The sequence below is a fragment of the Nerophis lumbriciformis genome, linkage group LG02 (genome assembly GCF_033978685.3).
Source record: "Nerophis lumbriciformis linkage group LG02, RoL_Nlum_v2.1, whole genome shotgun sequence".
NCBI classification, from domain to species: domain Eukaryota; kingdom Metazoa; phylum Chordata; class Actinopteri; order Syngnathiformes; family Syngnathidae; genus Nerophis; species Nerophis lumbriciformis.
The window spans coordinates 56827935-56845866 of record NC_084549.2 but is presented as its reverse complement, the minus strand read 5'-3'; the positions used below and the strand labels follow the sequence as shown (position 1 = coordinate 56845866).

General features: G+C 40.3%; 1 protein-coding gene across 4 annotated transcripts in view; it reads right to left on the bottom strand.

Moving 5' to 3' along the window:
• Positions 1–17932, bottom strand: part of cep170aa (centrosomal protein 170Aa) — a 101849-nt gene that overhangs the window by 21528 nt on the left and 62389 nt on the right. For 3 of the 4 annotated variants that reach the window (XM_061965235.2, XM_061965262.2, XM_061965244.2), the window contains exons 8-12: positions 13994–14149; positions 8117–8422; positions 6103–6453; positions 3394–3677; positions 1899–1988 (exon numbers count right to left, since the gene is read on the bottom strand). In XM_061965235.2, coding sequence (XP_061821219.2) covers positions 1899–1988; positions 3394–3677; positions 6103–6453; positions 8117–8422; positions 13994–14149 — 1187 coding nt within the window. The remainder of the gene's footprint in view (positions 1–1898; positions 1989–3393; positions 3678–6102; positions 6454–8116; positions 8423–13993; positions 14150–17932) is intronic. The other variant, XM_061965253.2, reaches the window with a different exon arrangement.

Below are 17932 nucleotides of genomic sequence, written 5' to 3'. Positions count from 1 at the left end.
GAAAAAGCTTGTCAAAAATGCCACTGATGCTCACAGACACTGTCCTCTTTTTTTCAATGCAACCGCCTGGAGGGTCTCTCGTCACGTTAGCAGGATCTAGGTCACACTCTGGGAGGGTAAGTCTACTCCCATGGACTGGGGAGGCTAAGAAAGGGGAGTCTTCCAGTCATTCTTTAAAAACTCACTTATTTGCGTTGGACATACGTAAGGATATTTGTATGCTTTTCTTTTTTATCACATTTTAACTGTGTTTTATATATTGAATATTTATATATTGGATGTTGTGCTTATTGTGTTTATTTTTGTATCTTCTAGCTTTCTGTGTTTGTTTTGTGCATATTTTTTATGCATTTTTTTTAACTGTGTTTTATAAATAGAAAGTTATGTACTTATTATGATTTTGATTATAATTTTTAATATTTTACCTTTTTGTTTTGTAAAATAGTATTGTATAAATAAATCAACTTTGACATTTCTTAAAGGGGTTATATTATGATTTTTTTTTAACATTTAAAACACTTCCTAATGGTCTACAAAACATGTAATGGTGGTTCTTTGGTCAAAATATTGCATAGATTGTGTTTTACAGAACATTTTCAAACTACTTTTTGACCGTTTCTTCAGGATCCGCTGTTTTGTGGGCGGTCTTATATGCATGCCTCCACTATGCCTGTGTCTTCTACCCGTCATCCATGTTGTAGTTTTTAAAGCTTCCATATGGAATCTCGTACTGACAGATATAATATTGCGTTCCATTTACCTCGGGAAGTTGGAAGTCGGAGCTTGGAATGACGGCACAGCAGAGTTACGAGGTCAAGATGTCCACATGCGCGAAAGCTATTGTTGCACTTTCGTTGTCTGAATATAAACAACTTATGGGAAAATATGCACTCTTTCGAAAAACCTTCAAGCACGGCGGTTGAAGAGGAAACGCAGACGCTATTGCTAGCGACGTACAGTGTATATAGCACACTAAATAAATGTAGTTTACACGACAGTGACGTTACCATATAAAAACGTACATCAATACATTTTATATTGCTAATTTACTGCGACAAAAACTAATCAGAAGTGCTAATAACGGATATTATATAAGCGGACATCAATGTTTACATCCAGGGCAGCCGTCTTTGAAACAAACTCAGGGGTGGTGAGAATGCTCCGACTTTCCAAGTCAAATATCCAACCTCAAGGGGCGTTCCACTTGAAATTCCAATGAGGAACTTGGAAATTCCGAACTATACGCTACTTTGTGTTAGAAATTGCAACAGTAGAGGATGCATGTGCATGTATGAGCCAGTCTGCCCCACAACAAGTGGAGAAAAAGAAGGAGCTTATTGACTACAGCGTCGGACTACAATGGCTGACTTGCGCAAAGCACTTTGAGTAAATTTCTACCATATATGGAGATACTTGCTGACCTCACAACTGGGAAAAACGTCACAAAATAGGCAAATTCCAAACGGCTCGTTCAGAGAAAGTATGAAGGAAGGCAGGATTGTTTCATAAAAATACACGCAATCCCTCCATGGTTTGATTTCAAATTTTTGGGACTTATGCAGATCTCAAATACACAAAAACAGGTACCAATAGGTAAGAAAAGCTGGTTTTGCATAATAGGTTCCCTTTAAGTCACTGTCCACATGGGTGGATGAGATCTGTATCTGCCATAACAAAGTACAATAATAAGAATGGACATCATTGGAAACACCCCTTAAGAATTTAATCTTAAGAACAATTTCCCTTGTGGATCAATAAAGTTTGTCTAAGTCTAAGTCTAATCAAAACATTTTGGATTAGATGTGCACCTAATGGAGTGACTGGTTAAATGCAGACTGTACTGAAAATCTTTGCTGATATAATTAATTGATTAAAAAAACTAACAAATCATACTTTACCTCCTTTCCTGTCTCTTTTGTTTCCTTTTCTTGCCCCTCTCCTGGGAGGTCTGATATGCAGGAGGCCTGGTTCTGCTGCAGCCCAAACACCTACAAAAATTGAGGCCAATGGTGCATTAATGTAATTTTATAGTTATTTAAAAAAATGTTTTAAAAATGTTATTTGATCATTTATTCATTTTATTGTAAATATTGTGGCCAGTGATTGGCTCAACCTCAGGCTGCATCAGTATATTCTATTAAAATAGTGTAAGATATCTTTAGGGCTTTCATAATGTTAAAAAACTGTATTTAGAGGGTCGTAAACAGGTTTTTTTATGCTATAGCTATGAAAATATTTGATGTATAATCAATAATTCCAACGTCACGGAAACTCTGTTACCCAAACCAATTAACAGCAACAAACGAGGGTTTACTGTACATAAAATCACCGACGGCTAGCATATGTTAACAATAGTGGTTTAAGAAAACAGATTTAAGTTGCTCAACCTCAGGTTGCATCAGTATATTATATTACAATAGTGTAAGATGTCTTTAAGGCTCTCATAATGTTAAAAAAAACTGTATTTACAGGGTCGTAAACAGGTTTTCTATGCTCAAGCTATGAAAATATTTGATTTATAATCAATAATTCCAACTTCACGGAAACTGTTACCCAAACCAATTAACAGCAACAAACGAGGGTTTACTGTACATAAAAACACAGACGGCTAGCGTATGTTAACAATAGTGGTTTTAAGAAAACAGATTTAAGTAATTAATGGCTTTATTTGTCACAAATAGAAGTACAACTTTGTAAAAATTGCTCAGGTAAAAAAGATTGGCGTTCATGGCAGTCAAACACGGCTGCCCTCGCTAATGTTCATGGCTGCCGCGAAACAAAAGGATTTAAAAACAGATGCTAAACTTGCTATGTAGATGTCTAACTAGAGTGAGTGACATCATACACTTTTTCGCAAACAGTTGTCCTTTTTACTGCAAGCGTGTAAAGTCAGGTGTTTAAACGAGAGCGCCTTCTGGGAACCCAACTGTGACATGCAGCAGCTTTAAGAGATGCATTTTATGGCTATTAGCTTTGCATTCTTTCCTCTACTCTTTTCCCTGTAAGAAAATGACGACGTGTGAACAAATGATCATGTGATGTTACCGTGACACCATTAAAACTATTATTTATTTCTAAATAAATGTGTTTCTAATTGGTCTGTAGGCTGAATGTCGTCCTATTCAAACACAATATAGATGTCATCGATAGTTGATACCATGGCAACATGCAGTAAAAGTAGAGAGACAGCAACAGCAGACTGTGTGACCTGACTTGCAATTAGTGTCTGCTGATTATAGTAATTAACATAACAACACTAGCGGTTTTGACCGTAATGCACGCAAGGCGCCACAGCCCAATAATGATATCACTGCTCCTTATGAAGTAAGCTCTTATTTAAAAAAACGGACGTGTGTTGTGAGTTAACAAAACTACTTGACTCGTCTGCCCTACCTTGTCAATCATGCGCCTGGCCTCCTCCTCCTCCTCCAGGTTTGTGTTCTCCAGCTCGATAGTGTAGGTCCCGTTGTCGCTGTGCTCGTCCCCCGCCCCCGCCCCAGGTCCGGGTCCCGCGATGGAGACGTCCTCGCTGGGGCTGCTGGGACTCCCCGTCGCCAGCCCGGTGCTGATGGAGCTCCGGCCGATGCTGGGGTCTTCGGATCGCTGTTTGAGGAGAACGCGGGCCGCCGTCGGGGCCCCTGCAGCCACTGTGGCCGATATCGGAGCTGGGCCTTTACCTGGAAGGAGCAAACGCAATATAGACAACAAACCGGTGTGTTATCTTTGAAATTGTAAGGACTTTTTTCTGCAAGAGAAATTGTGAGATCACGCACAGGAAAGCAGTGATGCAACAATGACGTCACGACATTGTCTCAAAGCACTTACTAAGCAGGAATCTGCTCTGATGTCACCCCTATGTCTCATACAGCCACTAAGGGCCTTTTTTAAGTGCTGTATAGGAAATTCTAGGATATATATATACATATATAAAAATATGTATAAAAATACATACATACATGGTGTGCCCCGAACTTTGAACGAGCCGACAAAGCTTCTAATTTTTTTTGTCAAATCAGATCTTTTCGTATGATCGTTCGAAAAAAAAAAAAAAAGCACAAATGTGATGTCTAATGTGAATGCAATCTGACCCGCATGCAGACATGACGTCATGACGTCAGTAGTGCAGAAGTTTTTACAGAAGTAAACATGGCTTCAATTCTAGTAGATGTCAGTCCTAGCGTATCTGTGGCAATTTCAAGGACTTTGCGCAATTAAAGTCAACATTTTCTAAACTGGATTATTTGCTTTGACATGTGCTCCAAAGAGCGTCCAGGCCAGCAGTCAAAGGCAGGAATGGTGGAACACTGACGTGAGCTTCTAAAACATTATTTTCGCCTGTCTTCTGCATGGTACTTTGTAACTGTCTATTTTGGAAAATCGCTTTTTGATGACGTATTGGTCGTATCGATCGTTCATACTGCAAACGCATCGTATATACAGTATATCTGATTTATAGCCACAGACGAAAGAAGACTGGGTGGTATTTGAATAATTCGGAATTGTACTGTTCACATGGACATGAAAAATCCGATGCAGGTCACATATGAGCAGTGTGAAAAAGGCCGTAGTTTCCACAGGGCCGCTGCAATAGAACGCACATGAGAGCGGTCGTTTGGGTGTCATGATCTGTGTAGCGGTGAACATGAAGGTTATGGCAAGAAGAACAATTCTTGTTTATTTAATCTATTTTCAGTTCATCATCCTTGTGCTTTAGTCACCACTGCACTATCAGCTTATTAGCCTTGCACATAATAGTTAATTATTTTAGTTAATGGTTAATATTTATTGTTTACATTGTACAAAAAGAACACAGTCAATCAAGTCAAACTTTAATGGCCAGCATGTTTATTCAGATTCTGAAACAATACACACTGAGGATATATAGTGTGTTTTGTCTCATTACTCGATTATTCGAACAAACTAATCAATAGACGACTCGATTACTAAAATAATTGATAGCTGCAGCCCTACCTGTTGCATTTCTCATTAATACAATCGTGCAACCTGGTATTGCTTATGTTGACAACCAGTTTATGTCGACAACACATTGAGTCCTTGCACACAATGTTCTTACTAAAAAGTGGCCATTACGACATATATTACTTTTTTCTCCCAATTGCATGAGCAAAGGCATCAGCGTGTGCCATTACATCCCCGGGCATTGTTTATGTCGACAAGTGTTGCAGTATTGTCAACTTACTCATTAGCACTAGGCAGCGTTAAACAACAACAGCAGCAAAACTACTTTTTGCAGCATTCAAAGGTGGCCCACAGTGACTTCTTGTTCAGTGCAGGGTAAGCTTCAAAATAAAACCAGGGCGGTATTAACCTGGATTTTTGCACAGCGGGTAACAAAATGCACCAATATTTTTTATTCTGTAGATAGATAAAAGAAAGAAAGATTTGCACATGTATGAAAACAAAATTAGTGCATCCCCTCTGTTAGATAAGACAATGACATTTATTAAAATTTAGGACGGTCAAATTATAATTTTTTTTAACCAGATTAATCACATTTTGGAATTTGGATTACTTGCATAAATAATATTTGCTCAAGAAAAGACCCCGATATTTGTACACAAATACAATTTAATTGTCAGAATGTCATCCCGAAAGGTAAACAATTTACTTGAATGCACTTCATTTACAATATTTGCACAAAACCTGGTAACGGTTTTATCTAAAGTCCAGTCAGGATGTATTTTAGAGTGAAATTTGCCAGCGAGCATACCAGTCGGATTCTCCACTCATTTTTGTACTCACATACATTGACCTGATCACTGACTGTATAACAGTAAAGGTAAAAGAGATTGTACAGTCAAAAAAAATTGCATGATTAATTTAAGTGTGTACATGATTAATGTGATAATTAATCACATGAGTTAAATGGTTAATTTTGACAGCCCCTAATGAAAGTAGAAGAACCACAATATAAATTCTGCTGATGTGTCTGGCCATTGTCACAAGTAAATGATGGCAAGTTTTGGTTATGCCGACAACCGCTTATGTCGACGTCAGGCAGCCAGTCAGGGGGGCATTTACATAAACAGGTTCCTTTATATTGAGCAGCTAAAGCTTGTCATGTAATTGATTGAAATATACCTGAGTCTGAGGCCGCCGTAGCCGAGGTGGAAATGCTGAACACTTTGGGCTGAGAGGGGGGTTGCGGACACAGCCCTTCGCCGCCAGGCCCTGCCAGCAGCGGCGCGGTCTGGGAAAACGAATACGACCGACGCTTGCGAGGGTTTTCCTCGTCGTATAACTCGATCATGAAGGCCTTGCGGCCTCCACCTGCTCGCGAACCGGGCACCGACACGGTCTCCCCGCCTCCGCCTCCTCCCACGTGGCCGTACGCCGCCTTCAGGCGCTCCTCGAGGGCGTGGCGGCGGTTGGCGAAGCGCAGGCCTAGGCCGTTCTCAGAGTCGCTTTGGGTGCCGTCTTCGTGTTTGCTGCCTAGGAGGAAGAAAACGTCCCAATGTCAATGAAGAAAAATATTTCTATATTGCTAGCATGCGCGATGGTGGACATGGTGCCAGCCTGGCCCAGCGCATGGTCACTGGCTCTGAGCGACAGGGGAACAGAGGCAGGGGACAACGTGGAGGCGGCGTGGGGGAGGAAGGGAGGGCTTTGGGCATATAAGGAGGGGGCTGGTGGAAGGAGATTTGTAACCGGAAGGTTGGGGGATGCAGGAAAAGAGGGTATGTCCAGGATTAAGTCAAATAGAAGAAATAGGCTGCTTGGTTTAAGTAGACCTTGCCAGTTTCAAATAATTGTCAGCACCTGCTTCTTCTATATATAGTATAAAAATAAGACAATAGAGCAGCTTAAAAGCTGGAATATCAGATAAACTAATGGCGAGCAGATTTGTTGTTTTTGTCCACTTGCCCAGACAAAGAACCTGTTCGCAGAGAACAGAGGTGTCACTTATGAGACTGGCGCTCTGCACGGCTTGACACGCCATGAGTCACACTGGCTGACACACACTGGCGCACACGCATGTGCACACAAACACACACACACACGGGGAACAACCCCCACAATAAAGCAAACACTATCTCAGACATTTTTTCCAATGCTTTTGTTCAATAATCTGATATTAGATAGAGGACCTATTTAATTGGTCAATCCATCAATCTATTTCCTACAGCATTTATCCTGTGCAGGGTCATGTGTGAGGTGTGATTCAGGTACACCCTGGGCAAATCGCCTGTCAATCACAGGACGGACACAAGGGAGCGTTCACATTCACACTAACAAACAGGAAGCCCACATATATGATATATATTCTGCATATAAATGATTACTTTTCTACAGTTTAATGCATACCCACACCAAAGAAAACACTGTGCCTCCTTTGGATCCAGATGTATTTATTTGCCCTTACACATGTCCTGAGCTACTTGCTACTCTGGCATACAAATAAATAATCAGTAGGATATTCATTCAAATACAATTAAAAGCTTTGTCACAACGCTGCAGAAATGATTGACAGGTGCCCTATATCAGCTCCATTAATGACTTACCCGCTTTGCCTCCTGCATCCGTCACACTCACAGGTTACCATAGTCCTGATTCTCTTCTCTCCCGGCTACCATTCACATTGTCTGCATTTCTAACCACGTGGGCGTCCAGTCGACCGGTCTCTCTCTACTTTCCCTTGGTCCAATCAGCTTTGGCGTTATTGTAGCAGTCAGCATTGCGGGGAGGTCCTTTTACCGCCCTACTACGGTACTTTTTTTTAAAACTTTTTTTTCCTGACACCTTGTAAATCCACGGTCTGCTTATTTCTGCTTTAATCCCTGCGCTGTCGCCCGCAACCTTTTGATACTCAACTGCCACCAATTCAGACGAAACTGTGCCCGTTTCAGTCGTAGGGGCGGTTAGCAACATAATCACTGATTAGATGAGACACTGTCACCCACTTGACACGCACGTGTAGTACGCCCTGCCATGTTGAATACGCTTTCTACTCCAGCCAATTTCATCAGCCACTGCCTGTCAGAGAACCCCTCCCCCATCAATTGGCCTCCATTTAATTAGCAGCAAGCACTCAGCTATAACTCAGCCTGGCACCATAGTAGTCCTCAAAAGTGTAGCACAGTGTTTCAGTCATTACCTTTCAACCTTTTGAGATGCACCGGCACGTCACTCTTGTTGCTCTTGCTGTCCTCCTCCGTCGACTCGCCGCGGATCAACGTAGGGTCGTTCTGCGCCAGCCAGTCGGCCACCTTGCTCTCCGACGCCATCATGGCTGCCTGGAGCGTGCTCAGGTCCCGGTCGCCCGACCCTCCGCTTCCCGCTCCACTCCTCTTGGCGCGCGACCTGTGCTGGCCTGGCATGAACCTTGACACGTGATCTTTGATGGTGACCTTCCCCGGGGAAGTGTTGTCGAACTCTATCGTGAAGGAGGCGTGGCCTTGAGCTGTGGGGGGCACACATTGCAGGTTTTTTGGTGTGGCACCAGAAATGTACACCGTAAGGGAAAAAGTATTGGGAAACATGTTATCTAGACCAGTGGTCCCCAACCACCGGGCCGCGGCCCAGTACCGGTTCGTGGATCGAACAAGGAAAACAAATGTAAAAATTGTTTTTATTTTTATTTTTATTTTTGTTTAATTAAATCAACATAAAAAACACAAGATACACTTACAATTAGTGCACCAACCCATATAGATCAATACAGTCTGCAGGGATACAGTCCGTAAGCACACATGATTGTATTTTTTTATGACAAAAATAAATAAATAAAATAAAATAAAAAACATTTCCACTGATCTAGACCATTGGTTCTCAAATGGGGGTACGTGTACCCCTGGAGGTACTTGAAGGTATGCCAAGGGGTACGTGAGTTTTTTTTTAATATTCTAAAAATAGCAACAATTCAAAAATCCTTTATAAATATATTTATTGAATAATACTTCAACAAAATATGAATGTAAGTTCATAAACTGAACATCAAATCAAGTAGGCTATTCCATTCATTACTATAAACCCAGAGTTTCCCCCATGCCATGATGGTTTGACCCTCACTAAAATGTCTGTCAAAAAGAACTGTGAAAAGAAATGCAACAATGCAATATTCAGTGTTGACAGCTCCATTTTTTGTGGACATAAATATTGATGTTAAAGATTTATTTTTTTGTGAAGAAATGTTTAGAATTAAGTTAATGAATCCAGATGGATCTCTATTACAATCCCCAAAGAGGGCACTTTAAGTTGATGATTACTTCTATGTGTAGAAATCTTTATTTATAATTGAATCACTTGTTTATTTTTCAACAAGTTTTTAGTTATTTTTATATCTTTTTTTCCAAATAGTTCAAGATAGACCACTACAAATGAGCAATATATTGCACTGTTATACAATTTAATAAATGAAAAACTGATGACAAAGTACTGTATTTTACTTATTTATCTCTTTTTTTCTACCAAAAATGCTTTGCTCTGATTAGGGGGTACTTGAATTAAAAAAATGTTCACAGGGGGTACGTCACTGAAAAAAGGTTGAGAACTACTGATCTAGACCACTGAATCTTAAAGGGGAATTGCACTTTTTGGGGGATTTTGTAATACAAGAACACATGTTTTTCTTTGTTTATGCATTCTAACTAAATAAACGTAAATAAGTCAGTTAACAATGGATCCAATTTTATTATAATATTCATTTTGTTGTAGTAATATGGTTGTTAAAGGTAAGGATTTTTGTGATTTCTGATTGTTTGTGATGAGGTGGCGACTTGTCCAGGGTGTACACCGCCTTCCGCCCGTATGCAGCTGAGATAGGCTCCAGCGCCCCCCGCGACCCCAAAAGGGACAAGCGGTAGTTTGTGAGGGCATCAAAGGGACTTCTGCCTGTGTGCGCGTGTTGGCAGAGCACCGCATGTTTGATATACAGTACTGTATAGCACTTTATATTGTGTTCATGTTTGATATACAGTACTGTATAGCACTTTAGATTGTATTCATGTTTGATATACAGTACTGTATAGCACTTTAGATTGTATTCATGTTTGATATACAGTACTGTATTGCAATTTATATTGTGTTCATGTTTGATATGCAGTACTATATAGCACTTTATATTGTGTTCATGTTTGATATAGAGTATTGTATAGCACTTTGAATTGTGTTCATGTTTGATGTACAGTACTGTATAGCACTTTATATTGTGTTCATGTTTGATTTACAGTACAGTGTAGCACTTTAAATCGTGTTCAGAGTGTACAAATCTTCACCAAAATATGGACTTTTGACAAGGCTGCCACCCATTATTCATGTTTACATTGTTTCTTATGGAAAAATGTGTTCCGCTATACAAACTTTTTTATTTAAAAGGAGCTATATGTAATAATGTGGCCAGAAATGGTACTTCAATCCCGGTCAAAATTCTGTAGTCGCCTCTCTCTCTCCCTGACTGAGGTTGCCAGATACGCAGCTGAATCCAGCTCGATCGACTGGGATACTCTAAGGCAGTGTATTCCAGTCGATAATGGTTGGTTATTATCTAATTTCACCTATTTAGGTTAAAAATATTTTTTGCAAACCAGTACCGTATTTTTCGTACTATAAGTCGCAGTTTTTTTCATAGTTTGGCCGGGGGTGCGACTTATACTCTGGAGCGACTTATGTGTGAAATTATTAACACATTACCGTAAAATATCAAATAATATTATTTAGCTCATTCACGTAAGAGACTAGATGTATAAGATTTCATCGGATTTAGCGATTAGGAGTGACAGATTGTTTGGTAAACGTATAGCATGTTCTATATTTATACATATGCGGTCCTCTCCAAGGTTTCTCATAGTCATTCACATCGACGTCCCACTGGGGTGAGTTTTTCCTTGCCCTTATGTGGGCTCTGTACCGAGGATGTCGTTGTGGCTTGTGCAGCCCTTTGAGACACTTGTGATTTAGGGCTATATAAATAAACATTGACTGACATTGATTGATTATAGTTATTTGAATGACTCTTACCATAATATGTTACGTTAACATACCAGGCACGTTCTCATTTGGTTATTTATGCCTCATATAACGTACACTTATTCAGCCTGTTGTTCACTATTCTTTATTTATTTTAAATTGCCTTTCAAATGTCTATTCTTAGTGTTGGGTTTTATCAAATAAATGTCCCCAAAAAATGCGACTTATATATGTTGTTTTCCTTCTTTATTATGCATTTTCGACCGGTGCGACTTATACTACGGAGCGATTTATACTCCGAAAAATACGGTAATTATAGTCCGCAAATTATGTGTTGTTGTTGAGTGTCGGTGCTGCCTAAAGCTCAACGGAGTAACCGTGTAATACTCTTTCATATGGTGGCAGCCGGTAGCTAATTGCTTTGTAGATGTTGGAAACAGCGGGAGGCAGTGTGCAGGTAAAAAGGTATCTAATGCTTAAACTAAAAATAGACAAAAGGTAAGTGCCCCTAAGAAAAGGCATTGAAGCTTAAGGAAAGCTATGCAGAACGAAACTAAAACTGAACTGGCTACCAAGTAAACAAAAACAGAATGCTGGACGACAGCAAAGACTTACTGCGTGTGGAGCAGATGGCGTCCACAAAGTACATCCGTGCATGACATGACAATCAACACCAAAATAGGAGCGCAAGACAAGAACTAAAACACCACACACAGAAAAACAGCAAAAAACTCAAAATAAGTCACGGCGGGATGTGACAGGTCGTGACAGTAGACCTACTTTGAGACAAGTGCTATTGTGATGCATGGTTGGTTATGGTTTGAATTCATATCCGACAATTGCGACAACAACTTTTTACTGTCAACTGAGTTTCGTTTTTTAACGATTTCTGCTGGTGGTGTGCCTCCGGATTTTTTCAACGCAAAAAATGTGCCTTGGCTCAAAAAAGGTTGAAAAACACTGCTCTAAGGAACTTCAAACTTCCACCGCCTCTTCTAAGGGTTGAGGTGCTAGGGCCATAATAGCTGAATAGACAAGCGTTTTGTCAATAACAAATCTCTAACCAACACATTTTACACAGAAATTAGGCTATTTTCAGGAAGAAGTACGTCATGCCTGTGTGCAATATCACAACAAATGACAATCATATGGTTATTGTCAGTAGTATAAGAAAACAAAGACTAAAACGAACTACCGTACAACCAACGCTAGCAATGGTTATACTGGTGAAAATAAGTAGAGCATGCATAGCAGCCTAATTTACACCCAAAACTAAAGAGGAGACATTTTACCAAGTTATGCCTATAGGCTACACGAATGAGGAATTATTTAATCAAGTGATTTGGCTGTCTCCATACGTTTTATATTACCATGCTAAAGTTGGAACCCATTTCCTCAACGTATCAGCATATTGAGAACAAAATAGGCACTGAAACTACCCATATCCACAAAGGTTTTATTTGTTGAAAATATATTTTTGCTCTGTCAGTTCGAATACACATCGACATACAGGCTAACAGGCATATATTTCCCCTGTTAGCCTATATGTCGATGTGTCATTGACTGGGCTAGCATGCTAAGCATTACACTAGGAGCGAAGCACCATCACACTAAGCATTCGTTGCACGAACATTCTAGCTTTGTTAGACAAGATCATAGACAATATTGGACAATACAGTTTACATACTAAATGTCCATTTCCATTTATTACAAGTACCGTATTTTCCGCACTATAAGGCGCACCTAAAAACCTCCAATTTCCTCAAAAGCTGACAGTGCGCCTTATAATCTGGTGCGCCTTATATATGGACCAATATTGAGCCACAACAGGTCTCGCAACTACGGTAACTACGCCGACTTCATTTTACCCCTTCTACGGCTGCTTACCGTAGAAGAAGAAACACTTCTTCTTCTACGGGGGAAAATGAAGTCCCGTAGTTGCGAGACCTAAACTTTATGTAAAGACCCAAAAATGGCTCCTATTAAGAGAAACGCTTACGACAGAGTTTAAACTCAAGGCGATCAGCCACGCAGTAGAACATGGGAATAGAGCAGCAGCGAGAGAATTTAACATTAACGAATCAATGGTGCGGAAGTGGAGGAAGCAACATGATGACCTGCGCCAAGTAAAGAAGACTAAACAGAGTTTCCGAGGGAACAAAGTGAGATGTCAACAGTTGGAGGACAAACTCGAACAGTGGGTTGTTGAACAGAGAGCAGCAAGTAGAAGTGTCAGTACCGTCACTATTTGTTTTGTTGACATTCCCTTTAGCGCAGCTCCATCTAATGGATGCATAACGTAACCCCAGCCTCTACTGTAGCGTCTATTCTATGTGCCTAATAATGCGGTGCGCCTTATATATGAACACAGTTTTAAAATAGGCCATTCATTGAAGGTGCGCCTTATAATCCGGTGCGCCTTATAGTGCGGAAAATACGGTAATAAGAAAACTTAAATGCCTTACTTACCTATCAAAGAGGAAATTAGCAAGTTTGGCGTCAGATGAAAAAATCGTCTACGCTTTCAATCGTCTCCATCTTTTAAAGACATCCCCGATACAAATCCTTGTTTTGTTCCTAGCTTTGTCATGAATAAGTTGAAAATCCTAAGTACTAAGGTTTGACATATTTAGTAACTTTACCAGTGACAGTAGCTTGATGAAGAGGGCGGTACGTAACTGGCAACCTAGATGTGACACACTCACTGACTTTCTAATTGGTCAAACGGTAGAGGGCGGGGCATCGAAATTAAAACAATAACAAGATTTCGGGGCTGTAAATCTCATTTTGAAATGAGCATATCCTGTTATCAGTTATAAAGGTATTCGAAAAGAACATAAATTATTAATGCCTTTTGACATATCAGGGCCATTTAATGATGACTTGACATAAATTAGTACATAGGGCTTTTTTAACAATTTAAAAAGCCCCCTGGCCGCATTATGGTCACCCCTGCTGTAGACATAATAACCAGGTGTCCCAATACTTTTGTCCATAATTATGCTTTTACATTTTTGACTATGCAACCATGCAGAACAAAACAGGTGTGTATTATTCTTTTTTTTACCTGTGCTGCCTTGAGAAGCGGAGCCCTCTGTGTCCTTGGTTGGAATCTCATGGATGCCATTAGTGGCCAAATGATTCTCCTTGGTAGGCATCTCCATGTAGCTTAGATTCTGGCCGTCCTCTTTCGTCGGCTCTCCCCGGCGGGCCTCTTTGCCCTCTGCCATAAAAGGAAAAAAAAGAAAGAAAAGCGGAAGCTGTGAGCGAGGTTTAAATCGTAACAGTGGCAAGCATCTTCCACTATCGCCCCAATCAAGCTAAACATGCAACGCTTTAGGTCTAATTTGAGCAGACAAGTCATGTGAGTCCAAAAAGAAACAACATGCTCCGGGTGGCCATCTTTTGCGTCACATCAGCCTTGTCAGTCTGTTCGCAGGAACATACAAAGCCTCTGTGGGACCTAAATATGATAAATTATGCTCTCGGAAAAATTACAGGGGGCCATCTGCTGCATGCTGGGGAGCAGTTGTGGCAACATACGGCCGACGAGGGCTTTAGGAAGCAAATAAACTGGAATTTAAGAATAAAAATATTGAAGTGTCGAGGAGTCTAAGTGCATGCTTTGAGAATAAATACAACTTGGTCAAAAAGGAAAAAAAGAGGAACTTTAAAGGTTTGCAATTATGCAAGAGTGAAATGTTAATGTTGTGTGACTCGTGTCCTTAGAGCTTGCTTCTGAGCGCCTTACACATTTATCATTTCACTCACTTGTTCACTCGAACAGTTGCTTTTTTAGTTTTGTCTTTTCAACATGAAGTAAAAAAAACTCTTTCCTCAAAGACACACCACCACCCTGTGAATATCCTTTTTAACGTGGCTTAGCTACTATAAATGATAAAAAATAAATCCTGCAACTCCACTACAGATGTGGAAGCTGTACATTTGTTAATTATGTTGTTTTTGTTCAGCGAATAGGCTAACCTGGCACGATGTTGTTGTTAAAATGGGAAGGTAATGTTTAGATGTGGGGAAAAAAATGATCATTTCTCAGCTGCATCGCGATTATATAGATATAGATATATATGAGTAAATAGACGACACCTGTCTTTGAACTGTAAGTTTATGACGACTGGACCAAAGAGTCTGAACATTCTGTGGTTTTAAAAGGCAAAAAAATAAATCAAAGGTGCCAGCTCACCAATTCGTGACGTCTATTCCCCCCCCCCCCCCCCCCCCCCCCACTAAGTAGGCAAGTACAGTTCTCATGTATCCATATATTGTATACAGTCGTAGCAGTTTTGCGTTTCCAATAATTTCTACAACTCTTATTTTTTTGTGATTGAGTGATTGGAGCACATACTTGTTTGTCACAAAAAACATTCATGTAGTTTGGTCCTTTTATGAATTTATTATGGGTCAACTGAAAATGTGACTAAATCTGCTGGGTCAAAAGTATACATACAGCAACATACATTAATCAATTTTGGTGATGTAGAAAAGTTACAATCAAATCAAATTAGCTTCATGGCATGGCCTCTTAACTTTATGTGTGTGATTATGATTGACAACCCCTGTTGACTTCTCTGAGCCCATTTAAATAGGGCTCATGCGATGCAGTCATTAGACTCGGTTACAAACACGACAATGGGAAAGTCAAAGGAACTCAGCAAAGATCTGAAAAAGTTAATCATTGACTTGAACAAGTCAGGAAAGTCACTTGGAGCCATTTCAAAGCACCTTAAGGTCCCAAGAGCAACTGTGCAGACAATTATTCATAAGATAGATAGATAGTACTTTATTGATTCCTTCAGGAGAGTTCCCTCAGGAAAAAAATATATATACTGTATATATATAAGTATAAAGTGCGTGGCACAGTTTTGTCACTGCCACGATCAGGAAGAAATTGCAAGTTATCACCTGCTCCTGAGAGAAAATTGGTCAGGATGATCAAGAGTCAACCGAGAACCACCAAAAAACAGGTCTGAAATGAATTGGAACCTGTTGGAACACAGGTGTCAGTGTCCACAGTCAAGCGTGTTTTGCATTACCATGGACTGAGAGGCTACCATACAAGAAGGAAACCCTTGCTCCAGAAGTGAGACCTTAAGGCTCGTCTAAAGTTTGCTGCTGATCACATGGACAAAGATAAGATCTTCTGGAGGAAAGTTATGTGGTCAGATGAAACAAAAATTGAGTTGTTTGGCCACAATACCCAGCAATATGTTTGGAGGAAAAAGGTTAGGCCTTTAATCCCAGGAGCACCTTCCTACCGTCAAGCATGGTGGTGGTTATATTATGCTCTGGGCCCGTTTTGCTGCCAAAGGAACTGGTGCTTTACAGGGAGTAAATGGGACAATGAAAATGGAGGATTATCTCCAAATTCTTCAGGACAAGCTAAAATCATCAGCCCGGAGGTTGGGTCTTGGGTGCAGTTGGGTGTTCCAACAGGACAAATACCCCAATCACACGTCAAAAGTGTTAAAGGAATGGCTAAATCAGGCTAAAATGTAGGTTTTAGAATGGCCTCCCTAAAGTCCTGACTCAAACCCAATTGAAAACATGTGGACAATGCTGAAGAAACAAGTCCATGTCAGAACAGCTACATTTTAGTTTCATCTGACATCACATGAACAAAGATAAGACCTTCTGGAGGAAAGTTTCTGTGGTCAGATGAAACAAAAATGTAGCTGTTTGGCCACAATACCCAGCAATATGTTTGGAGGAGAAAAGGTGAGGCCTTTAATCCCAGGAAAACCTTGCCTACCGTCAAGTATGGTGGTGGTAGTATTATGCTCTGGGCCTGTTTTTCTGCCAATGGAACTGGTGCTTTAAATGGGACAATGAAAAAGGAGGATTACTTCCAAATGATTCAGGACAACCTAAAATCATCAACCCGGAGGTTGGGTCTCGGGCGCAGTTGGGTGCTCCAACAGGACAATGACCCCAAACACACGTCAAAAGTGGTAAAGGAATGGCTAAATCAGGCTAGAATTAAGGTTTTGGAATGGCCTTCCCAAAGTCCTGACGTGTGGACAATGCTGAAGAAACAAGTCCATGTCAGAAAACCAACAAATTTAGCTGAACTGCACCAATTTTGTCAAGTGGAGTGGTCAAAAATTCAACCAGAAGCTTGCCAGAAACGTGTGGATGTCTACCAAAAGTGCCTTATTGCAGTGAAACTTACCAAGGGACATGTAACCAAATATTAACATTGTTGTATGTATACTTTTGACCCAGCAAATTTGGTCACATTTTCAGTAGACCCATAATAAATTCATAAAAGGACCAAACTTCATGAATGTTTTTTGTGACCAACAAGTATGTGCTCCAATCACTCTAACACAAAAAAATAAGAGTTGTAGAAAGTATTGGAAACTCAAGACAGCCATGACATTATGTTCTTTACAAGTGTATGTAAACTTTTGATTGCGACTGTATATCAAAAAAACTAGTGGAAGATGGCAGAGGGATTCTCTTCTTTAGATATGTCTTTTAGCGATGTAGACGACGTCCGGGAAACCCACAATGCATCTACTTGGCCACATTTGGACAAATGTATGCGTCTGGATAAAACATTAATTTGAGTTGTTGACCATGTAAGCCTAAATCAAAACTGTTCTCGAGTTGCCAAGCCGGGCATATTTCGCACGAGAAATGCTGCCAAAAATGTATGCCGAAGTGAGGAAGATTATAGCCGCCTAATTAAGTCAAGTCACTTACTTAGCGCTGACCAGAACCGTACGTGTGTGACAGTCCATTAGAGATGCGCGGTTTGCGGACACAACCGCGGAGTCCGCGGATTATCCGCGGATCGGGCGGATGAAATTTAAAAAAATAAGATTTTATCCGCTCGCGGGTCGGGTCGGGCGGTTTAATTAGATTTTTTTTTTTTTTTTGTGGGTGGCAGTTAAACCAATTCGGAAATATATATACATAGTTAAATGTTGTTACCCACATACGAAAAACGAGCAGGCACCTGCTGCATATGCCACAACAGAAGAAG